The sequence below is a fragment of the Cynara cardunculus genome, assembly GCF_001531365.2.
Source record: "Cynara cardunculus var. scolymus isolate 2C chromosome LG 5, CcrdV1, whole genome shotgun sequence".
NCBI lineage: Eukaryota > Viridiplantae > Streptophyta > Magnoliopsida > Asterales > Asteraceae > Cynara > Cynara cardunculus.
In genome coordinates this window covers 35,464,803-35,490,271 of record NC_037532.1, presented here as the reverse complement: position 1 = coordinate 35,490,271, position 25,469 = coordinate 35,464,803, and the positions used below count along the sequence as shown (strand labels likewise).

At 37.2% G+C, this 25,469-nt stretch overlaps 2 protein-coding genes across 4 annotated transcripts; both read right to left on the bottom strand.

Annotated features, from left to right (window-relative positions):
* Window positions 1-551: 551 nt before the first annotated feature.
* Window positions 552-11,833, bottom strand: LOC112512756 (ARF guanine-nucleotide exchange factor GNOM-like). Of its 2 annotated transcripts, none has more exons than XM_025118880.1 (3): window positions 11,723-11,833; window positions 6,184-7,016; window positions 552-4,391 (listed from the first exon to the last, which is right to left on the bottom strand). In XM_025118880.1, exons 2-3 carry the CDS (start codon window positions 6,919-6,921, stop codon window positions 795-797), a joined length of 4,335 nt encoding a protein of 1,444 aa, XP_024974648.1. In that variant the 5' UTR covers window positions 6,922-7,016; window positions 11,723-11,833; the 3' UTR covers window positions 552-794. The 2 variants fall into 2 exon arrangements, with proteins under 2 accessions (XP_024974648.1, XP_024974649.1); XM_025118881.1 differs by lacking the exon at window positions 11,723-11,833 and adding an exon at window positions 8,684-8,708.
* Window positions 11,834-14,445: 2,612 nt separating this feature from the next.
* Window positions 14,446-24,261, bottom strand: LOC112512336 (SNF1-related protein kinase catalytic subunit alpha KIN10-like). 2 transcript variants are annotated; one of them, XM_025118226.1, is made up of 12 exons: window positions 24,203-24,261; window positions 23,989-24,052; window positions 21,562-21,756; window positions 20,639-20,823; window positions 20,356-20,538; window positions 20,098-20,229; window positions 18,701-18,886; window positions 17,208-17,297; window positions 17,034-17,117; window positions 16,225-16,356; window positions 15,845-16,087; window positions 14,446-14,891 (listed from the first exon to the last, which is right to left on the bottom strand). In XM_025118226.1, exons 3-12 carry the CDS (start codon window positions 21,746-21,748, stop codon window positions 14,778-14,780), a joined length of 1,536 nt encoding a protein of 511 aa, XP_024973994.1. In that variant the 5' UTR covers window positions 21,749-21,756; window positions 23,989-24,052; window positions 24,203-24,261; the 3' UTR covers window positions 14,446-14,777. The 2 variants fall into 2 exon arrangements, with proteins under 2 accessions (XP_024973994.1, XP_024973993.1); XM_025118225.1 differs by lacking the exon at window positions 24,203-24,261 and having other exon boundaries at window positions 23,989-24,129.
* Between the last annotated feature and the right edge of the window lie 1,208 nt (window positions 24,262-25,469).

Below are 25,469 nucleotides of genomic sequence, written 5' to 3'. Positions count from 1 at the left end.
CATCTATGAAAAAACCTACCAAACAGATCTTCTCAATCTATACAGGCAAATTAATTCACACAAACAACTTTATCTAATACATAACTTGATGAAAAATCAACCAAACAACCCCTAACTGTCCTAATAGATTGTTTTATAAAACAAAACAATAAAACGTCATATCTAAAATATTGTATTAGTGTATAAAACGCTTTTGAACATGATATAAAGTTTGCATCAAATATTTAAAGGGCAAATTACATGAAAGATAACAACGTACTTTAACTTGATTACTATTTTAGGTAACTTACATTTAGAATTTCTAATTTGGTACCTAAGATATAAAGTTTTAAACATTTAAGTATCTGGATAACCGGTTGAAGCATTAACCGATTACCATGCTGATGTGACGAATGATATTGTATCCAACTCAGTATTATTTGCTGATATGGATATCTTAATCTAACCGGTTAATGTTTTAACTGGTTTTTTATGCTTTTGAACATGATACAAACAATCAAAATAGAAACAAATAAAAATACATTGTAAACTAATAGAGAGAACTTTGGTTACCAAAAAATGGGTATGCCAAATGCCAATACAACTTGTGTGTGAGTGACTCTATATATCCCTTTGATGGGCCAAAAGGGTCAACAAATCTCAAAGTCAAACAAAAGTCAAAATCAAGAAACAATGGTTCATCTGAAGACCAACAATTATCCAATCTACTAAAAGTATACAGATTTAAAACTCATTCTGCCCATCAAAATTTTAATCAAACCCACAAACTCAACCAATTCTGGATCAGACCCACCTCATGGAACCAATAGGTTAACCCCAGGAACTGGACTCGCACCCATGGTCTCCGGTTCGTTATCCGGAAACACCTCCGACCGCAACGACGGTGCCACGTTTTCCAGGTGTAACCACGTCTCCTGCCAAAGCCCGTCGGAACCTGCGGTGTTGGTCGGTGAAAGAATTCCGGTCGATTTCATGACGAGCAGCGTGTTCTTGAGGAGCTCCGGGACTAGTTCGTGAATCTTTTCACTTCGTTTCCCTCGGAATTTGACCTTTTCGTATTGATCCATGCAAGTTAGAACCCCGAGCCATGTTTTTTGGAACGATATCAAGCGGGAAATGCTCGGCAAAGAATGTAGGAACGATTTTGACATGAGCTTTAGGGATAAAACAAGGGTTGTTTCCATGTTTCGGTACTCTTTGGCGGACTTTTCTCGTGCGATTTCTAACAAATCGTTGATTAAAGGAAAGATTACCGAGTCGAAGCATTGGACCCACATCTCATCATGAAGATTAATCCCGTCTAGACCCGTTAAGCATCGCTGCAGCATCAAGATCGCGTGGTTCCGGATCTCTTCTCGTGGGTCGATACATACTTTCCGTAAAGCTTGAACCAACCTGAGCCACATCTCTCCGATATCTTGATAGAGCCGTATAGCGGCTTCGGCTTCTTCCCCCATGGCTTCCCGAGTCTCACGAGACCACCGAACCAGGCAAACCGCAGAACCTGCCATCAAATCTAAAGATTTCTGCGACCGGGCCACGTCTCCGACCCGAGACTCGGCAAACTGGCGAGCAGCATTGACGCAGAGTACGAAGTTTGCCGGTAGCAAGTGGGCCCCATCGAGCATGATGAATTCCAAGGTCTCGAATCCAGGCTCGGAAGCTTCCGGATGCCGAGCCGTGATCGAGAGGAGAGACGTAATTGTACGCCAGCCCATGTGAGATTTGATCTGGCCGACGTTTGCTTTTACGAGCCGCATAACTTCTTGCGTGATGTGCTCACAGTACGCATCGGCCACCCGAGCATCGAGTTTCAAGATAAGTTGAAGGGATTTAAGAAGCTCGTCGGTTAGGTCTTCTTTATACGGAAGAAGACGTCGGCAAATTCGAATGAGCCCGAAAACCGCCTTCTCAACTAAAGTGCTCGGCATCACGGCCGATTGAACGATATTGGCTATGTACTCATAAACACCTTGCCATAAAAGCATAATCCGATCCCGGTTATTTAGCGCAACTGTAATAAGCAACTCGAGACAAAATATAGCAGCATCTTCATCTTCTATTGAACTATTATTTCCCTTTTGGGATCGACCCGCGGCTAATATCAAGGCTTGGGCAAGATTCGAAAGAGACTCGGATTGAAGAAACTTACTTTCCGTGAAGACACTATCAATATGGCAATCTTTAACAGTTTCCGTGGCCCGATTGCGAGCTTCAACCTGTTCTTCTGACGGTTGTGGAGCAGGCTTTTCCGTATCGTAATATAGGAACTCGCTGAATCGGCCCATTAGGCCAGATGATTTCCGAGCTGGAGCCAAAAGGGGTTTCGTGTATCCGGCTGGTGAGACCAAAGGCGATTTCCCCAAGTCTGGCTCGGAAACAGACTCCAAATCATCGGCTGCATCACTGGCCATCCGAGCAGGCAAAAGACCCAATTTGTGCAAGCTCAAAATACAATCGAGAATGTTTCTCCAACCCGAGCGAAGATAGTCACCGTATGTATTCGCTATCGTAAAAACCGCTACGGTTGCCTTTCGGGCTTTAGTATCGTCACCAAAAGCAAGAACGGATTCTTCGATCGACATCGGAAGCAAGAGTGTCGTAAATTTAGATAAAGAAACGAGCAACCCGTCTAGCACGTCGTCAAGATGATAACAACCCGCAATCTTAGCGACATCTAGGAATCCATCGATACATGTTTGCAACACGTCTTCTTGTTCTACAAGATCCAAGACCACCGAGAGAGCGGCAACAGTGGGACCCGACAATATAGCGAACATTTCGTTGTTGATACGTTCTCCGGTGCTACAGATGATAAACGGAGCGGTTTGTCGGGATTTGTGAATTAGACCGACCCAGTTATCATGGGTCATGACCGGAAAACCGACACCGAGTTCCGGGGTCATTCGGATCTCGTTCTCGCAAATCGAGTGGTAAAGCTCGGATAAATACTCCCGCGGAAGATCATTGCCACCATTTATCCGTCGGTTGTTGCGGATAAAATCTTCTTCTGTCATCTTCTTTTTCACCTGTGCATTGTGTTGATCGGTATTAAGCATTATCAGAGAATACGATAACAGCAATGCGGCATCTTTATTGGCCAAAATATGAGGCGATTGCTCATAATATCGCTCAGCAAACGCCTCCACAACTCGCTGTATCTTCTGCGATTCACCCGGCAATCTAAATGTTTCCAAGAAAACTCGCAATGCGATATCCAGATTCATGTCTTGAAAATCAAAAGTTCTCGCGAATTCTTGAAGCACATCAACACAAAATTGATCGTGATTTCCAAGATAATCTCCGATAAGATTCTTGTCTAACCCGATTGTGTACCGTAAAAAACACGCTACACTTACAGGATCGAGCGATTCGGGCAACAAATACATTCCTTGAAGAAATTGCAGACCTTTTTTTGGATCCTGGTTGAAATGATCAGCCCCGATCATCAATTTCTTCTTAATATGCTTCATTTTACGGATAAACGGTACCCAAAAATCAGAATTCTCGTAGTTTTCACATTTCACCTTCCAGAATGACTCATGATCTTCGATAGTTGATGCATCCGGTTCTAGAAACGGCACTTCATCGCCAATCTTTTCAGCCATACCATTAATCATAGCGATCAATCCTTCAAGAGCAAGAACGTGGATAGCAGAAAGCGGGCTACTAACAGGAAATGCGCTTTTCGATAACAAATTCGCAAGATCTTCAAACACATTGCTGCAGGAAATGTCACAGTCGTAATTGGCGTACATTTCGTGAATGAAAGTTGGCTGCCTGCAAAGATCAACAAGAGTTTCCATGGCAACTTCCTGTTGTTGATACGAAGCTCCATGTTTATTGAGTGCAATCTTCATAAGAACCGAAGAGAAAAACGCTTCTAGCTGCAGCTTGAGCTTTACGCGCATAAGATGATAAAGATTCAAAACGATGCTACAAACGGTTGAAAGAATCAGTGGACTCGGAGATAATCCGAACTGGATTAAGCTATGGAATAGATCGTTTTGCACCAAAGCCAAAATTTCGGGATGATGGCTGAGAGCGGCCCCACCTAACTCGATGGCCGAGTTGATCAAGCCCAAAGCAAATAAAGGAACATCTTCATCGTATGCTAGCGAGTTGGATCGTGGGCCCACGCCAACGTGCTCAACTGCATTTAAAAGAGAACAAAGAAAGTTGAAGATTTCCACCATCGATGGAACGCCATAAGGGTCCGTCACAAGATGGTTTTTTGTCTCTCCAATATCCCCGGTGGTTTCATCCATCTTAACTTCGGGCATTTCGGTGGAAAGATCCAAAGCACCTCCAACAGATTCGATTTTCGAACCCGTGTAGCCATTGTCCTGTGGTTTACTAGTCGATGAATGATCCTTATCGGGAATGTCGACCTGCAGAAAGAGAAATATGTGAAATTCAAATGCACAGTTTAGCAATTCGTATGGATCAAAAAGTGAAGGCTTGTTTGTGAGCAGCTTAATGGGACTCACAGCTTATTCGGTCAGCTATACATGACTGTTTGGTAGTGACTTAATGATATAGAAAGTGTCTTATTCAGTAAGCTTCTAGGGGGAGTTTTGTGCAGAAAGGCAAAAGAAATCCAAAGCTGCCCCTCCCAATTAAAAAAACTCGCCTCTTTCCTCTATAAAACAACCCTCCTAAACAAAAACCTTCTCAATCTATACAGACAGATTAATCCACACAGACAGCTTTATCTATACAGGACCTAGGGGCTGTTTGGCTGGTTTTCCATGAAGTCTTGTATGAATTAAGCTGATTGGGAAGGTTTTTGGTTGGGAGGTTTTTTCATAGATGGAAGGAGCGTATTTTTTAATTGGGAGGGGCAGGTTTGGAAAAAACTTGGCTTTCTGCATAAAGCTCCCCTCTAGAAGCTTACTGAATAAGCCACTTTCTATATCATTAAGCCACTACCAAACAGTCATGTATAGCTGACAGAATAAGTTGTGAATCCCATTAAGCTCATTGAGCTGCTAACAAACATGGCCTTAATGGAAAAACAACCAAACGGCCCCTGTGTCACAATATAACCCATTATGTCTATTAGGTTTTCTCTTTAACTATGAACCATTGGATGACCAAACCAACCAGCCTACATTTTTTTCCATTTTGTGGTAACTAAAGCCATGTTTGGCAACCATAAGCTAGCTTATTTTGAGCTTATTGAAAAATCCCCATTTGTTAGTCATAAGCTGCTTATAACCTAGCTTACTGAAACACTACTTCCATGGACTTTTTTCCAATTACGCCCCTCATATTTTTCCAATTAATTTTTCTGTGATCTAGCTTATCAACTAGTTTTACCAAACACGGCTAGCTTAACCAAACATGACTAGTTTATTAGCCAACAACTAGCTTATCAGGTAATTTGCCAAACATAGCCTAACTAGTCAAACGCCATGGATGGAATCTTGATCGTCTCGTGTGGGGATCAAGTGGAAAACTTGACCCAAATGGCCTAGAGGCAAAAGAGATTTTGACCTAGCTAAATCATACTTCCTCCGTCCCAAAATAAATGTCCATAATGAAAAAGGCACACAATGTTAGAAATTTGTAATAATTACCCTTTCTAATTAACTAAATGACAATTTTACCCGTAGCAATAGAGGGACCAATGAATTTCTCCATCTCATTATCAAGGGTAGAATAGGAAAGTAGGCACTTGCTTTCAAAAGTAGACACTCACTCCCTCTGTCCCAAAACAAGTGTCCACAATGAAAAAGGCACACCCTTTTCAGGAACGTCTAACTATTATGTTTTTTTATCAACAAAATGACAATTTTACCTTAATAATAGAGAGAGAAAAACTTTCTGCATCTCATAATTAAGGGTAGAATGGGTAAGTATACATTTACTTTTTTAAGCGTACACTTATTTCGGGACAAACTAAAATAGAAAAATGTACACTTATTTTGGGACAAGAGGAGTATTTTGGAACCAACTAAAATAGAAATACACACTTATTTTGGGACGGAGGGGGGTATTTTGGAACCAACTAAAATAGAAATGTACGCACTTATTTTGGGACGGAGGAAGTAATTTCTAAATAAGCAGTTTGGATTCAAAAAGGGTTGATTGGCCATTATGCCGATATGCACAGTAAAAAATGGCATGCAATAAATTTCAAGTAACACACCAACAATTAAAAAGGAAAAGTTGATTTACCTCACCACCATCATCTGATCTGCCTTCCAAAGTGAATTCTTGTTCTTTATTATCACCAACATCAGGCAGATGCATAAAAACACATCTAATCAATTCATGCATCGTGTGTCGAGCTGTTCTCTGCAACAATTCGCCTTTCGAGCTTGCTTGATGAACTATCTGAAAACAAGTGTTCACTATATTGCAAACATGTTGGTTACTCAATTTAACCGACGCCTTATTTTTCATGCACGCTAAAAGAACTTGAAGTATCTTCATCAATACAACTTCCTCAGACGCTGGATCGGTCACTTCAAATCGACAACTTGTCACAGCATCAACTATAAGATGTAATGCATCAGCTACATTAACGGTTTCCAGATCAAGAACATCGAGGGATAAGAATTTGTAAATCGATGATAAAGCAACGCCCGTTATTGGTGCACTAGTTTCGTCTGACTGAATAACATCTAAAAAGGGCTGAAGATACATAATGGGATTAATGGTGTGCCATTGACGTTGCCATGAGAAGACTTTTTTACGTATTTCTTTGAAAGATTTGATAAGAGGGTGCTCGAGTTGATCTTCGTCTGCCATGTAATGAACTCCCCACCGTACGTTTCTTCTCATAACGGCCAAGACTGCACCGATTTCTGAATTAACCATAAATGCCGAAGAAGCTCTGGGAGGCGTACAGGAACAATCCTTAGTGTCTCGAGAAACTGCAACTACTTCAGACTGTTGATGTGGGCACCCCATCTTTTCAAGCTTTTTATGGGCCAGCGTTATCAATAAATTTTACATCCAGTTCTTTATGGCAAAGAAAAAGTACGATTTTGGCAGATCATAAGCACCTTCGAAATGAGACGAAAAGCATCAGACGAGATGTTGAATCTGAATAACCAAAATAAGCAACGACAAATGCAGCTAACTTATGCCAATGAAATAAAGCAGACAAGCAAGTGAGCACTTTACCTTGCGATAAGAAACAGGGACAAATCGATCGATCGTTACCAAACCCATTTAACAATACAGGAAACTAACGGGTTGTTTGGCAGTTGCAGAATGGTTTAATTAAGTGGTCAGAATACTTAAGAGGCTCTATATGATATAGTGCAGAATGAAATATGTTCGTTTGATAATTGTTCGGAATGGACAGTCTGAATGACAACAAATTACCATTTTAACCCTCTGTATGATTTACTATCAAATGAAACATAATTGTTTGGTGAATATCTGAATAAAACAATTACTTTGCAAATATAACTATGTACATACTCAATAATACTGGTTCAAAACAGCATTTCATATTAATCCAAACAAGCACAAGCCGCAGGTAATGGGGATTTCCATATTCCATCTCTTCTTAAACAAAATTGCAACTCTTTTAGAGGATTAGGGATTTAGGGGCATTCTTCCTCATATACTTGGCACATTTTTCCAGTTAATCACCTTCCAGATGTTTTTCAAGTAATCTGGCCTCACATTTTTGTACTGCAAATTTTACACAAGACCATCTATTACTACTTAATCATACATAATCATACCAATTTCAATGCCACTAATATTCTACAACAATTTTCACATATCTACACTTTAAGACCTGTTTTAGATGACTTAGTTTCAGGGTATGAAAATGAGAATCAGAATGCCGGGGAATGGAAATGGGAATGAGTTGAGAAATACTTCATTACCCGGTATCTAATAATGACTCATTCCATTGTAACAAACCAGACATCACAAATGATTTCCATTTCCATTCCCCAATTAGTTCAATGCAAATCTTTGTCCATGGCACCTAGATAGAATCAGTATCATCAAATAAAGGTTTGAGGTCCAAGAAATTTCAAATAGAATACAAGTATCAATGGCACCTAAATACATCAATGTCAATGGCACCTAAATACAAACAGAATCTAGACATGTTATCAACCTCTAAACATGTTGGAACCTAAACACAAACAGGTTGGAACCTTTCATTCCAAAAAAAGGTTGAAACCAGGTTCCACATAATCAAATTCTGAGATCCAGTAACCCTTATTCACAAGATATTAACCTGGCCTTTCATACAGAGAATGATTTTCCATATTCTTTACACAGAAAAATTAGTAAGTGGATCACTGTTTTCACTTTTCAACCATACACTAATTAATAACTGGAGGGGGGAAAACCTAATCCCATAAGAGCTATAGATGAAAGAGACATATTCATGGAAGATGCTTGGTAAAATGTTCATTTCAGTATATAGCCATTTTTAAAGCCAAGATTTAGAGCAGAAACTCAAAAACACCCACATAGGATTTAGACCAAATAACCAAGGTAAAATTGAAGAAAGCTTTCATCTTTGCAAATAAGCTTTGTAAAATCGAACAAGGCTTTTCAAAGAAGTCGCTGGAATTTGGCAAGATGAAAAAACAGTAGCTAAAGGAGATACCGTGAAGAACTCAATCTGAACCATAAGAAGGGAAGAAAGAAGAAGGGAAGAAAGAAGAAGGGAAGAAAAAAGAAAAGGAGAAGATACCTGTAGGTCGCTGGCATGAGAGATAGAGGGAGACAACCGGTGAAAACGACCGGTGAGAAGGACCGGCGAGAACGACCGGTGAGAAGGACCGGCGAGAACGACCGGCAAGGGAGAGATCGATGCGTGGGAGGAGCGGCGAGGAAATGATCGATGCTTGGGAGGAGACGCGTGAAGGGTAAACATGGAACAAGTTAGGGTCTGAACAGTTTAGCGAAGCCCTGGATGAAAAATGGTTAAGAGGCTATTGTCATCATTAAGTGGTTGGTTTTTTTTGCCAGATAACCTCAGCCTCTTAGCGATTCAGGCATAACCTCTTAATAGCACCATTAAGAGCTAAACAAACAGCCCCTAACAGTAGTGCAACTTCACTTGGGTGTTTTAGGTCTAGTAATGGGCAAAGCTTACCAGCTTAAAGATCCTAAGTATTCTGTATCAATATAACCTTGTGGAACTGAGGCAATACAATGGTCGGCAGAATCCTTCAAGGAAGCATAAATGATACTCCCTCCGTCCCAAAATAAATGTCCACCTTCGGAAGTGTCTATTTTCCGATTTTATCCTTAATTATGAGATGAGAAATTCTTTACTCTCTTATCAATAAGGCTAAAATTGTCATTTAGTTAATTACAAGATACACATTCCTAAAACCTTGTGTTTTTTTCATTGTGGGCATTTATTTTGGGACGGAGGGAGAAAAAACTTCATTCAGGAACTTTTTTTTTTAATTTAGTTACAATCCAGAAAAATCCTCCAAACTCTAACACCACTCCCTTCTCATCCTCCATGCCACGGCAACTACAGAAACCAAACCAGATGGCAGGCTTGCTGATCCATAAGTTGGACAAAATTAATGAGGAAACATTTCTAGGATTTTAATAAGTCTAGACTTCTAACTATGAGCACTAGTCTTTATACAAAAGGATTTAGGGTAAGATGGAAATAAATCCAAATGGAATTATAAGGGGGTAAAACGGAATTTAAAACATAACGAGAACCTCCCTAAATCTAGCACATGAATGTCATCCTTCCTGCACTCTAAGGCCAACACCATTACATCTTTCACTCACTCGAATCTCTCTTTATACCATGTCAATCTTGACCAACCTCTACCTCTCCTAATGACCTCCTTTTGGTACAGCTCCCCCATTGTCTAACCACATAATATCCCTCTGCATATTCACATTTCTATGGCACTTATTATGTACATCATGTCTTTAAGTGCCGACCACTATGCACTGTCAAAGCATAAATCCTATCCACTCTCAAGTTTACTATTGAGTTACATAACTTGGCTTTCAGCTTTAATGGAACTTATCAATCATGAATAACCCATAAAATTTGCCATTATTTCACATGCCTGCTCCAATGGTAGGTCTAGCATCCTCATCAACTTCTTCATCCTTCAATAATCATGATCCCAAATAAACAAGGATATAATGCCTTACTGCTTCTTGCCCATACATGGTTACCTCTTCTTCCACTTCTCTGTCGACACTATTGTTATATTTGCTTCTAGTCCAGCTTAATCTAAAATCTCAAGGTTTCAAGTTGTTTTTCTGCATCGCTATCTTTGCATAGACACATTGTCTAGTCTCATCAAGCAACACGGAATGACTGATGGAAAGCACAGCGATATATCATCTTGTATGTCTTTCCCAAGCTCATCCGTGACTAAATCCGGAAAAAAAAAAGGTAAGGAGTCAACAGTAACCAGGTGGTAGCATATAAAGCATTTGTCCCATGATCACATGCTTTCAATTTGTTACCACTTGTTGCACTGTACAAATCATGTTCACATACGTGATACATGAAAATGAAATTCTTTTTGTTTTCTAGATCTCAACTTAGTACTTCCCTTGGCAGCCATTCATATGTTACCCCAAAATCAATAAACTCCATATGGAAATCATTTCTACATCCTCTACATCTCTCCATGAATCGCCTGATCAAGAAAATCATCATATTTGTCGATAGTGATGGCATAAAGCCAAATTAATATTCTAGCCCCTTGACCGATGCTCAATAACCCACTGCCCTGATTTCAATTTGTAGCTTATAAGCCTAATAGTCTAATATATTGATAATTTGTACAATTTTGGACATCCCATGTGTTCTTATAGGTTGGTACCAAGGTATCCACCATTAAGAAGGCACTCTATGCATCTTAAAGGTGAACTTAGACAAACTACGCGGCGACACCATGGCCACCTCCCTAATTTCTACCCAAACCCCTATAGAAAGACTATCAACTAGTAAAGTTTTACCTACTCTCATCTTCTCACTATTTCCTTCACATCGAACCCTATGACTCTACGTACAAAATTCTAGTGGAACCATGAAAAGGGTCACCAAGTTCTCCTCCAGTTCCATTGCTGTTTTCATTGAACAAATTGTCAAAATAAAACCCTTCGCCATTTATAACTAAATCATCTTAACTAGTCTTGGTACTCATCCTTGAAAATTCGATGTGGCTTATGTCCCTAGTTTTCCTTCTCTTTATCTCAGTCAGATTTTCAAAATACTATCCCCCTCTCCTACTCTTATTATTAACAAAATAGTGAATTATTCTCTAAAATAGATGCATAATGAATTAATGGTTTCCTTCCTTTTCTCAGACAAGTGGTTCTTTGGCACACAAACAATGCACTTGCATTCCTAAATCAAAATATCACCTATGTTCTCTTTCTCAAAATCAGAAAATTCGAACATAATTCTTCTGATGACACTTGATACATTCAAATCATGTGTCTAATTGTCACAATTCATCAAGCTGAGCTAAAACATTCTTGAAATAGATGAAGCTAAAAACCCAGATCCCAGCCTCCATAAGTTCGAAAAAAGCAAAAACAACTCAAATCATCACCAAATTCAGCTTAAATCGACTTCATTCGATTTCAATAATACAAGAAACGTCAATCGTAACAGATTCCACAGAAATACAAATCGAATCAATCAAGTTAAACATCTGATGCGGATTGATGAAATGCATAATTGAAAATTGAGTAGATTAAGGAAGAAAACAGATCGAAGAAAGTTTACCTTTTTGCGCATCCTCCGAGAGTCGTTCTTGTTGGACCTCGAACAGTAGCAGAGGTGACAAAGTTGTGAGTTATGATGATCTTGATTTCCCTTTACTTGATGAATTTTGGGGGATTAAAATTGGGGAAATTGAAGATCACACAAATGGGGAAAAACGTCTTCTGGGAATGAAGCCATTGTCCTTCAGTTTTGGGTTTTAATTTTTATTTTTTATTTTTATTTTTAAATGATTATTATATTAAATTATTGTAAATCTCACTCTTTTTGTACGCAACCATTGATGAGTAATGAGTATTAAGATTCACAAAAATCAATATTATTTCGATTATAAATCCATCATTATGTATTTAAATAATTAATTAATTATCATTTTTGTTATATAAATTGGTTTTGCAGTTTTTTTTTTTATTATTAACCTGAATATCCAACCCGCTATGCGAGCCGATTAATCTCAGGACGACCACCTGTTTTGCAGATAGTCTGGAGTCATTGCATTTGAACCTCCATGGCCACAAGGGTATTTTTATTCCTCCTTGGATTTGAACCTGGGACCTCCTGGTACTTTTAACCTTTGGAGTCAATCTCAAACCAATCAGGCATCACCTTTGTGATTGATTTTGCAGTTTTTTCGAACAGTACTTTAAAGAAAACAGTAAAATGGCAAAGATCTGAGATAAGCGATATATATGTCTTGTTCCTGTATGGTTGGAGTTGAAGCAGTTTTTCTTGATAATGGCTCGATTAATCTGGGTTTTTTTTTTTTGTGTTTGGGTCAAAGATTAGTGAGGTTGTTTATCTTCTTTTTCCATTAAGTCATGTATGAGTAAAGTTGTTTGTCTGCAAGACGGGAGACTGATGGGTTTGAAGGAGGTAAAGAAAGGTGGTTGGATTATTACTAGGGCATTTCTGTTATTAATTTCTTTAAGGTGGCTTAATGGGAACAAGTGAGGGGTCTCGCCTTATTCCATATAGTCACTTTGGCTTAACCATTAAGCTGTAAAGAATCACTAATGTATGGATGAACGAATAGCCATCGAGCTCATTAAGCAAACAACCCTATTAGCGTATTTAGTTTGATATCCCAACACACAAGAAGTTTGGTGTTCTAACCATTGGGTATCGATCGATCACATTCTACTTCGTTACATATGGTTTTCAGATTAAAAGTCGAATTGTTTCAATCGGCTAATGATTGTCAAGCATCTCGGTTCCGCATATCAATATGGTTTTTGTTGAAGATACATAAATAGGTTTAGGCCCAAAACTGGTCCTAAAAACCCAAATCTATCCTCTATGTTGCACACAGTTCCTAAATTTAGAACGAAATTCAGTTATAACCGGAACCGATTAGGCCTAACTGAATCACGTTTAATAACCATAGCCGTTTTTAGCATGTTAAATGTGTAATTTTGAACAGGGTCCCAAAAATTTTGGGGTCCAATTCTATATTGTTTAGGGTCTTTCATTAACGAATGTAAAACTTTTGCTCATATCAGTACTTCTCTAAATTCTATCAGAAGACAAAATGAATACGTCTCATCGCTTCTGTAATCTATATATATGTATCTTTATTACCTTATTTTGCAGTGTAATCAAAAGCTTTAAGTATAACAAGGTCTCCAAACAGATTGGAACGTATCTATTAATAACCAATGGTAGTTTCATGTATTATGATATGTTTTATATTTTTAAAAAAAATTATTCATGTTTATTTTAAACAATGCAAAATACATTGTTATGTAACTAATTTGTTTTAATTCCTACATATTATAACGGTAAATTGTTGCTCAATTAGTGTAACGTGCGGTCGTAACTTTTTTTTTTTCATACCCATTTTAACCTAATAAGCAGATTTTTAGCCTATGTGACATCAGGCGATTTTGACATAACCTTCTTTTACGTAATCAAGAATAAATATATAATTTAACAGCTTAACATCTACATCTTTAACAGGTACAATATACCTGTTACCAATCAAACCAGTACAAAAAAAAATGTTTGTTATACTAATTAAGAACAAAATTTGATTGTTACACTACAATACTACTTCATAAAAACCAAGATGTATATAAATAATTAATAAACAGTATACTCAAACGAGAAAAGTTCGGTTAAAACCGCATTTTCATTGCAAATAAGAGAACCACCAAGACTGTAACACGTATCCATATTCATCATGAATAACGGACATTAATTTTTCACAATATTCATGACAAATGTCTCTGCACGTAGCATACTCTCAAATGGTCCCCCGATAGCAATGGAAATGTGGTTCTTAACCAAACATGTCCCATACCCTAAAAGAGAAAAAGCCCAGTTAAGAACCGCATTTCCATTGCATACAGGAGACCACTAAAAACACGCCACATGTCAATGTTCATCATGTTGTATGAACATCCCACACACGTGACACGCTCTCAATGATTCTCCAATTCACAATGGAAATACAGTTCTCAACGAACATGCCCCATACCCAAAAAGAGGAAAGTTCAGTTCAAAACTACATTTCCATTGCTCACCGAGAAACCACTGAAAACCCATCACATATCCAAATTCATCATGAATAATGAACCTATACTGATGAATGTCCCAAACACATGGCACTCTCAGTGGTTCAGTTCCCTTGTTCAAAATGGAAATACAGTTCTCAACCGAACCACCCGACACCCAAAAAATTACACACCATGACAAAGAAAAAGCATCAAACAACATTAACAAGCTTCTAAAGTCTAAACCATCTCCATTTTTTCAAGCTCTCAGGTCAAAAACACAAGAGTTGATAAACAGAGAGCATAATTATACAGAAACATCAGCATGCATATAAAAAGTCTGCAAGAAAAAAGGTTGGTTTTCTATGCTAACAAGAACACAAACTGAGTCGACTCGTAGTGAGTCAGCAAAAAGATCGGCTCACCAGCCAACAAAATAGAAAAACTGAACATAGGTATAGTACCCTAAATCAAAGACTCGATATATTTACAGGCTAAGCTTTTCTTCGCCCAAAGGGAGAAAGCCGGTCTTCGTATTAGGAGAGGCTATTTTGCTATCCGTCTTTCTAGAGGACACGAAGCTGAGCGAGAAATGCAGCACAAAGATCCAAGAACAGAAATTGCGGTCCCTGAACCCTTTGTAGATCGAGCAGATACTTGTCCTCACGCGTTTTGTAAAGCTGCACCAAAAAATTTACCGTCATTTTAGAGAGATACTCTCCTCGTGGTTTTCACGGAGTGTGACTACTAATAATATCAAAACAACTCTATGCATTTAGCATCCAGACAGGATAGAACATAACAGAACAAGTGCTCGGGTTTGATAAGATAGAAATGGACAAGACAGAACAGATAAAATGACCAATTTACCCCTGTTCAGGTTTGGTAAGATAGAACTAGACAAGACAGAATAGATAAAATAACCAATTTACCCCTAAGGAGTTGTTTATATTTTTTAATTAATTTATGTAACTTATTAAATTATAATAAAGGAAATATTGTTTATAACAAAATATAAAGTTTTCATCAAGACGATTAAAATAAAAAGTTTATGTAGTTTCCAATTTTTATTCCATACCTTTTCTATACTATTTTTTATTATTAATCTTTACTAAATTACATAAAAACCAAAATATAGAAACCATATAAAAATAATTTTTTGAGGACAGTAAAGCGAAAGTTTAAAGAGTTTAAAATACAATATATGAAAGTTAAAGAATGAATTAAATGTAGAAATGTAGGCACTTTTGAAAGTGGACATTTTGAGACAAACTAAAATAGAAATTTAGGCACTTATTTTTGGATGGGAGGGAGTAAATGACAATTTTACCCTTAATAACAGAGAGTAATGAATTTCATCATCTCATAATTAAGGGTAGAATTGTAAAGCAGTTTTTAATTTTGAGAGTGGACACTTATTTTGAAACAAACTAAAATAGAAATGTGGGCACTTATCCTTGGGGCGAAGGGAATATAATGATTACACATTCCTAAACCTCTGTGCCTTGATATATATTTTGGGATGGAGGCAGTATTTGTTAACCATTTGCACTATAAAATTGTACAAACATAGATTGATTCAACCTCTGATCAAAAAGATATACTCGAGAATAGTTAGAAAAACGGAGTTTACCTGGACTTCAAACTTGACTACATTGGGGGGGTTCATAGCACCGTCATTCTCTAAGATCGTCAACTCATCACCAAAATAATTGTTACTTTGCATAGAGTCGTTTATCATGCCTTGATGATGGCCGGCAACACCCGGAACCCACCTACATTTCATGTTGTAGTGTCCTATCTTTTTCCAGCACACATTCAGTTCTTGCAAAGCTTTGAGAACTTCCGTCATTATCTCACGAGGATGAGCTCGAGACTGTCAAAATGGATAAGAATACTTTTAGGGTGCGTTTGGTATCCGGACAGAACAACAGTAAGAATTTTTCAGGTCATCGTGAGCTTGTAATGTTTCATTTTTTTTTCCATTTGTATAATGATTTCAAGGAAAATAACCTGAAGCCCAAGAGCCCATTTCCTTTCCACTTGGTTTCGAATATTTATTCCTTGATAATCCATATATGTAGTTGGGCGTTGTGCCATAACTGAAGTAGCAGCCTCGTTCGAACTCATACGGCTGAACCCATCCTGCAGTCGTATCAAAATGTAAAGCGGAAATCAGGGAAAAGCAAAGTCTCGACTCTCGATATAGATGCATGCATAGATGTTTAGGGGCATGTTCAAATGAGAACAATAAATATTTTGAGAACATGGAACCAACTATTCATGCTTTAATCATGATGAATGTCGTCAGGGGCTTAGCGGGGTCCCATGCACCCACTCAACCAATTTTTGCAAACAGATTTTCTTTTAGGGGTATGAAAGGTGCATCCGCTAAATTTTGAAGGGTGCTCCGGGATACTAGAAGATACAAAGAACATCAACCAAAAAACCGAAAGTGCCTCGAAATCAACCAAAACCAGAAAAAAAGTCTCTAGAAATCAACCAAAAAAACTTTGCAGGCCTTTGGTCCACCTTAGAGGTCCAAAATCCTGGGTCTGCCACTGAATATCAGGATAGATATTCATGATGAAGATGCGTGATATTCATGATGAATTGTATTATTATTCAGGGTTATTCATTGTGAATAATACATGAAATACATGGTTCTGAGGTTCTCAAAAATATATATTTATGGTTCTCATTTGAACTTCCCTCTACATGATTAAGTACTCTACACTTCCTAAAACACATGCAATAGGTGTTAAAAGACGGAACACGCCACAAAAATATAAAACTAAAGAGCCAAAAGAAAACAATCTAACCATAGGTTTCTGGAATTCAGCTCCAAGATAGCCACTCGAGTTACGAAACCTGTTATCCAGTAGCAAGTAATATGCCACAGTGCCCTAGATAATATGCAAGAATAAGCAACATTGTGACCTCATATCCGTTAACTTACTTAGGACAAAAAAAGCACGCACACACACTAAGATTACCTCATTTTGCACTCGGTTTCGAAGAGACTCAATGAGGGTGTCCCTATCAAACCCCATCTTAACCACCTCTAGAAGAATATCTTCGTCAGTCTGCAGAAATAGAATTACTTTAATTACCCACAGGCGGAATACTTCTATAGTAACACAACTATCAGTCGCGGATCGAGAAACTTAGGTGACTGGAGGCCTTAGGGTATTAAAAAAAATCAAAACCGAAATAAATCACCAAAACCAAAACAGTTTCGGGTTATTTGGTTTGGGGATTAAAGTTAAACGGTTCGGTTAACCAAATAAGCTAAATTTCGATTATTTTTTACCATATCGGTTAACCAAATAGCAAAGTATACTATTATTTAATGTATATAATTTCCTTCTAGATAAATTTGTTTGAACATATATAAAACTAAAAAAACAAGAAATTGAGATATATTTAACAAAATCATCAACCTAATATTATCATTTATCACTGCAGCATGATTGCAAGAACTAGCGGTAACAATGTACGGGGAGAACGACTACCAAGCAAGAGAGTGGAAGGTTTTGTTAAAACAAAAATAACATAGATTACTTTAAAATTTTGACATTTGAGTGGGAGCCTTTCCTGCACCTTTATCAAACTAAGTCCTCCCCTGACAATTATACATTGTAAAAAAGAGCAGGCCATCCAAGAGAACAAAAGCAAAATTCCCAAAAAACCTACAATCATACAGACATACAGTTCTAGAGAACAAAAGAAACAAAAATTTATATACCCACGATCTTCTTTCTTAAAATGCAATTAGAAGAAATTTATTAGGGATAATCACAAAAATAACCAAAATTGGAGTCGACCCATCACAAAATTACCAACTTTTTTCCCAATTAGCACAAAATAATTTATTTCGCAAAACCCACTTTTTTGCTAAATGTAGTTTTTGGCAGATTCTATTGGGTTTGTGGGCCCACTCCACAAAAACCATAAGCAAACCTAAAATATTAGAAAAAAGATGGTTTTATTCACCCGTTTGTGATATGGACCCAAAAAAATTGAAAACATCTGAAAGGTATTGTTGGGAAAAAGGGGTTTTGCAAAATAGGTGGTTATTTTTTGCTAACTTCAGAAAAATTGGTCGGCAGCTCCAATTTTGGCTATTTTCGTGATTAAATAAAAATGTAATCTACCTCGTTGATCCAAGATTTACTACAAAAGACTGCTACTTAGCATAGTTCAGATAATAAAAGCAAAGAGACTTAAAAATGGCACATCTGCAGGGCGTAAATCCGAAGCAAATCTTCACAATTTAGAAAATTGCCTAGCTCCTTACCCTACACTGCAAAGGCTGCAAACTAGGGGTGTGCAGAAAATACAATTAGAACCGACCGCTCATAATTGGATATCCGATTGTAATTGGATTGGATCGGATTGAAAATTTCAACATCCAATTTGGATCGGCTGGTTCTTGGATGGTAGAGTGCAAACCATTACAATCGATAGAGTGAAAGGGTCACCCTACCTTTTTTGCTTGTTGCATAGAATCTGGTGGAGGAACAGCCAAATAGCGGGGCAGATGAGCCTGGAACCAGGGGTGCATACGAATCTCGAGAATAGTTATTCGCTTCATGGGGTCAACCACAAGCATTCGTGGGATTAGATCTCTCGCACCAGGTGATAAGTGGCTGGGAAGGGTATATATACCACCCTGATGAACAAACCAACATTAAGTTTGGATAAGTAATAACAACCATTTCTAATACACTGCATGAATGAAATTCAAACAATTGCATGAGATTGATAAACAATCAATTGTTAGAAAGAGAAAGAAACAAAGGTAGCTAACACGTAAAACTAGCTCCCAGTGGTCACCAGTAAAGTTATATTATTGAAAATATAAAAAAATTACATGAATTAACCAAAATATGGAAACCATATAAAAATACTGTTTTGAGGACAGTAAAGTGAAGATTTAAAAAGCATAAAATGACTAAATAAAATTTAAAAAAAGGAATAAAATGTAAAGAGGGAGGCGTATTTGACGTTTTAGAATAGAAGTAGGTTTTATTTTTACATTATATTGGCAAAATATAGGTATGTTCCACCTTGTTCCATGGGATGGGGGTAGAACATGCCTTTGTTCCTTCCACATAAAAGTCCTGCCAAACATGGAGCAGTGATCCATGTTCTATCCAGTGTACTAAACACACCCTGAAGGTTTGTCTCGTTGTTAACTTCATGGGCCCCATGGGATTAATCCAGGTGCATACAAGCAAGCCCGGACATCTACAGTTATCCCAACAAAAGAAAAAAAAAAGAGCCACACAATTTGAAAAATAATTAAGACTCGCCCTGGGAAAAAACAAAAATTTATTTTTGGCTTCCCTGCCTATCAATACAAACTGGAATGAGCTTGGAAGGGAACAGGCTATGAACGAAAAAGAAAACGCTCATTAATTTCCTAAAACAATCACAAAAACATATCTTAAAGACAAAGCAATCAGGGACAGATAAGCATGAGTTAATATGACGAGACATGATTTCGACTCCATAACATCCGATTAAGCCACTTTCTACCAGGCTTAAACACCAGCTTAGGGCCTGTTTGTTAACAGCTTAATGAGCATAATGGGACTCACATCTTATTCGGTCAGCTATACACGACTATTTGGTAGTGGCTTAATGATATAGAAAATGGCTTATTAATAAGCTTCTAGGGGGAGCTTTATGCAGAAAGCCAATTTTTTTCTTGACCTGCCCCTCCCAATTAAAAAACATGCTTCTTCCATCTTTGAAAAAAACCTCCCAAACAAAAACATTCTCAATCCATACAGACAGATTAATTCACACAAACAACTTTATCCATACAGGACTTAATGGATAACCAACAGCCAATGTACAGGGCAATAAAATTTGTACCTTAATTTTCTTGAAGAGGTTAGGGATATTTTCATCATCAAAAGGAAGGGTACCACAGAGGAGAGCATACAAGATAACACCACAGCTCCACACATCAACCTCTGGTCCAGCATACAGCTTCCCAGATATAACCTACACAAATCAAAGACGGCATAAAATGAGAGGCGTTCAAGAGTAACTAATGGTGGCAGGTCTTCTAAATTAGCTTTGAAACAAAACTATTATGATTTTTCAAGACCCGTCATCACCACTCCGTACCTCTGGGGCAGCATAGTTTGGACTTCCACAGCTTGTTTTCAGGAAATGACCATCCCGCATGATATTGCTTAGACCAAAGTCAGCAATCTTGACATTGCACTTGGAATCCAAGAGCAGGTTCTCAGGTTTAAGATCTCTATGAACCACCATGTTCCTGTGGCAGTATTCCACACCAGAAATTATCTGCTTCAAAGAACCGATGTTAGTCTATGGAGCTCCAGTGAAAATACTTTTATCACTTTTAGAACAAGCAAATACCAACAAATGGAAAGAATATATCCACCTGCTGAAAGAAATTGCGACCCTCATCCTCCTGCAACCTACCCTTCTCCACAATGTAATCAAACAGCTCACCGGACTTCACATACTCCATCACAACATAAATATCCGACGGTGTCTCTATGACCTCATAAAGGCGGATAATATGTGGATGCATAAACAATCTTAATATTTTGATCTCTCTTCTAACTGCAAAATGCAAGGTCATTAACACAGGCTATATCAGTGGTAACTTGATGAATTCTCCATTTCCCGTTGAAGTACATTGCAAGGAAGGTTTTAAAAGGCGGAATCGGGCCTCGAGGCGTTTTCCCTCAACGAGACAACGTAAGCCTTGAACCAATCCAAGGCAGAAATATGTATATATATACACCAAAACATGACACTACAGAAATATATATACATTTATATACAACATATAATGCTAAATTCCTAAGGGCATTGGTTTAGTGGTGCTGGACAGAGGAAATAGTGAAACCGTGAGATAGGCTGAGAGCGTGTGGAAAAATTGGTTGCTTGGAGGAAGAGGAAGGGTTAGACCATACTTTTTGATTGAGTGGAGAAAATATTGGCTTTTTGCATTTTAAAATATAAAAAATACACATTCAGCCCATTGGGCTTTAAATTTTAGTTTTTTAAGGTAAAGAAAGACACTTATACTATAAAAAGAAGTACTACTACTACCATAAAGCTTATAAAAAAGCTAAAAAACCATTACCAGAGCAGATCATCTAAGGCGTACGCCTAGACAACGCCTCATGCCTCACCCAACCGAACCAAGGCGTAAGCCTCGTCCAGGGTCCAAGAGGCGTCGCCTCAAATGAGGTTTTAAGCCACCTCGCCTCGAGCGTAGGCCTCAAACGATTTTCAAAACCATGATTGCGAGCAAATGGTGAAGTGATTCATCATTTGGTATTAGGTTCCTACCTTTTTCTTCCATGTCCATGTTTTTGATCTTGCGACGGTTGAGGATCTTTATAGCAACTTTGTGCCCTGTCAAAGCATGCTCTGCGATTTTCACCTTCCCAAACGAACCAATGCCAAGCGTTTTCCCAAGCTTGTAGTTCCTTAAGAACATGTCCACACTGCTCCCACCATGTCCTGTTCCCTCCATATCTTATCCTGAAGAGATGGTTGGAAGATCAATTGCTTATAAAATATACATTTAATCAATAAATAATTGCATAAGACCATCCAGACAAAGCTTCCATAAGTTAATTCAATGGAACGGACCAACTTCTTTCACAAGTATTGTTGATTTAGCATTTTAGCCTTAACAGTGACAAGTTCACTAATGAGCTTTCATTTATATGGCAAGTCGCAAGCTCACATGCATGCACTTCCAAGTTAATGATTCTACAAAGTCCACAAATATATATATATATATATATATATATATATGGTCAGATTCAAGGAAAAACCATAAAAAAATGAAAACTGAGAAACACCCTAATAACCATTTACCTGGACAGTATGCACACACGCATACAAGTAAATTGTAAGCAATTTGTCTGGTATGCACATGTCCATAACATGCACACATGCATAAAAACCAAGAGACAACTTCAATTACTTGTATGCACATTCAGTTTTTCATTTTTTGGGGGGTTTTCCCCTGAACCTCCCTCCCTCTCTCTCTCTCTCTCTCTCTCTCTCTCTATATATATATATATATATATCAAGTAAAGAGTATAATAGAGGATTCTATCCCAATCTACAATAACACTATTTGGGATTTTCTGTATAGGAGAGAGAAATCATGCAATTCTTTATGATTAATCATCAAACAATTGAGAATCAACTACTTCCTCTGTTCCATATAAGATTGTAATCTTTACTCACCAACGTGGTTAGAGAAGTGTTTAATTACTAATCAAATGTAAATTTCCATCAAGTAATTACAAATTACTGGTCAATAACATCAATACTTTGTAAAGGTGACAGTAAGCAACTATGTAACTTGAGCTGAAATGGTCAAAAAGAAAAAGAACTGTTGCAAATTAGTATCGCATATTCCAATATGGAAATCGTTTCAATTTAACAAGATGAAGGGAGTATTCCAATAAGAGGAGCAGGTTTGATTAAGATTTTGCTGCCAAAAATAATCAAGAAAGAAAGAGTTCTATATGTTGGCCTAGAGTCACCTGAAACAGGCATCATAAAAAGGTTATTTGGCAAAGAAAAACATAGTTGCACAAACCATTAACAAGTCAAGAGTAAATCAAAAATAAATAGGAAATAACATGGTCTAAAGATGTGCTATCGACTGTCATACTTGATGAACAATTATACGATATAACTTCAAGGTGTGTGTCACTAGGAAAGAGTAATTAACATCTTAAAGCTCAAACAACATGATATATAAATATATAGAGAGAGCGTGATTCTTGTAAAAGATACAGATGCAAGTTGCTTGTTGTGTGAGTAACGTAATCCAAGAGTGAAACCATGTCAAGTTGAGGAGTCAAAAACAATTAAAAATAGAAGGGCATAAATCAGAAAACACCAAAATCTGATTTAGGTTCCCTTAACACCAAAGTATATCTCACTTATTGACATTTAACAAACCAGGAACATGAAACTACTTTGCCCACCTCTACAACAAATTGATATTGATATTGATATTTCACTCAAACAATTATAATCAACTAAGGGCCTGCTTGTTAGCAGCTTAATGAGCTTAATGGGACTCACAGCTTTTTCCGTCAGCTATAGATGATTGTTTGGTAATTGCTTAATGATATGGAAAGTGGCTTACTCAGCAAGCTTCTAGGGGGAGTTTTATGCAGTTAACCAAGTCTTTTCCAAACCTCCCCCTCCCAGTTAAAAAACACCCTCGTTCTATCTTGAAAAAGCCCTCCCAGACAAAAACCTTCACAATCTATACATACAACTTTATCCATACATGACTTAATGTAAAACCAACCAAACAGCTAAGCGTTCATATTAGTGTAAAGGTAACACTTTGAACACACTTTGAACACTCTTTGCCAAAAACCTGCAAAAGCTTAATTTTCCCAACTTTCCAGGCAAACAAAACTTGCTTACACGTATCCAGTAATCAAACCCCAAATAAAATGGAAATCATACTTTTATTTAAACCATCATACAAGGAATCTCATCTCGTCACATCACCATAAAAATTGAAAAGTCTAAAAAACAGAAAATTCATTAAAGTGCAGATTAAGTTCTTCAGGAGCACAAGCAAATAATAATTGATCGATTTACCAACCAAAATACCCGAATTCCAAAGATCTGAATTCAATCATTAACAACAACAACAACAATCCCAAAAGAAAACATGAAATTATGCATCTAGACATGCAAACAAACAAAGAAATTTCGCAGACTAACCCAGTAACGAGAAACGAGCTCCGTCAAATCTTAGGGTTTCCCGTTTTCCAATGATCACTCGTAACTGCAAATTTCCGTCAATAAACACAAATGTGAAATCAATCGCAAAGATTCCTCGAATGCATTTTTATTAAGGAAATTAGCAGACAAATAGCGACATCTGGAAAGAAATGAAAGAAAGGAAAGAGGAAAAAAGTGATAAAGATTCGCATACCTTTGTAATGCAACAAGGGTTTGATAGAAGAAAACCTTGGTGAATATAATTGAAGAGATTCACTTCTCTCTTCTCACTCGAAATAGACATCGCAATATAATATTCGATTATTACATACTAAAAATAAACTAAATAAGAATATTTTATAAACAATGGATTCACCAATTTATGTGTAATTTCACATTATTTTGACTTGATTTATATTTTAGATAAAATTTTTATTTTGATATTTAAATATAAGGTTTTAAACATTTAAGTATCTAAATAAACGATTGAAGCATTAACCGGTTATCATGCTGATGTGGTATCTAACTCAGTATTATTTGCTAATGTGATCAGTAACATGGATGTGACACGTCATAATCTGTGATCGTATAAAACATTATTTGGTTTATCATTTTTTTTAGTTTTTAGTATATAGTCTAATATAAATTGTTGGATATCATTAATTTGTGGAGTAATAGTATGAAAACATATATGTATATATGTATAATTATATATATGATATACAAATTTGCCGTCATGTGTGTTGAAAAACGTTGTGACTCGTAAAACCTCGGGTTCGACCTTACCACCATGCATCACGTCGTTTAAAACCTAGTTATATACATGGAATTACCACTAAAACTGATAACTACTTTAAGGGGTCGTCTACCCAAATACTTACTCGGTAAGCGCTTACGGGTAGTAGTCAACACTATAATCTGTTTTACCAGATAATATTATAGTATATTAAAACGGTATCATATACAATAATTTACCCGGGTAAGAGTCATTGTCATCACTTACCGGGTAAGACTCTCTATCTTTATTATCGCTCTTACCAAGCAAGTTTACAGGATCTAAATTTACCATTATACATAGTTGAATCGAGTAAAAGATAAAATTATGACCTACAATAAAAATATGATAAATTGGTAGCTGCAGTCGAGCTTAGGTATTTAACTCTTAAAAACAAAACCAAATGTACCTGTAATATTTTAAAATGTACACAGACTCACCTTTATCCCATGCAACCATTTCACTGTAAGACATTTGATTATACACAAATCATTTTACTAACTTTATCGTTACTAAAAGCCTAAAACAGTTTATTAAAAAAGAGTAAGTTTCTTTCCAAATCATTCCACATTTGTGTGTGTGTGTATATATATATACAAGAAGCGTACTCGCGCAATGCAGCGAGATACATCGTGATTTTAATATTTCATTTTATTATTTATCTCAGTCGATGTTATAATACGGCTTTATGTGATTTTGAGAAAGC

Excerpts from the sequence above, each read along its gene's own strand:
- LOC112512756 (XM_025118880.1), bottom strand. The coding sequence starts at position 6,921 with ATGGGGTGCCCACATCAACAGTCTGAAGTAGTTGCAGTTTCTCGAGAC. Across the intron at positions 4,392-6,183 it reads GATCAGATGATGGTGGTGAG|GTCGACATTCCCGATAAGGA; the intron begins GTAAATCAACTT and ends CTCTTTCTGCAG.
- LOC112512336 (XM_025118226.1), bottom strand. The coding sequence starts at position 21,748 with ATGGAGGGAACAGGACATGGTGGGAGCAGTGTGGACATGTTCTTAAGG. Across the intron at positions 17,298-18,700 it reads CTATGCAACAAGCAAAAAAG|ACTGACGAAGATATTCTTCT; the intron begins GTAGGGTGACCC and ends CTATTTCTGCAG. Across the intron at positions 16,088-16,224 it reads AATGGGCTCTTGGGCTTCAG|TCTCGAGCTCATCCTCGTGA; the intron begins GTTATTTTCCTT and ends CCATTTTGACAG.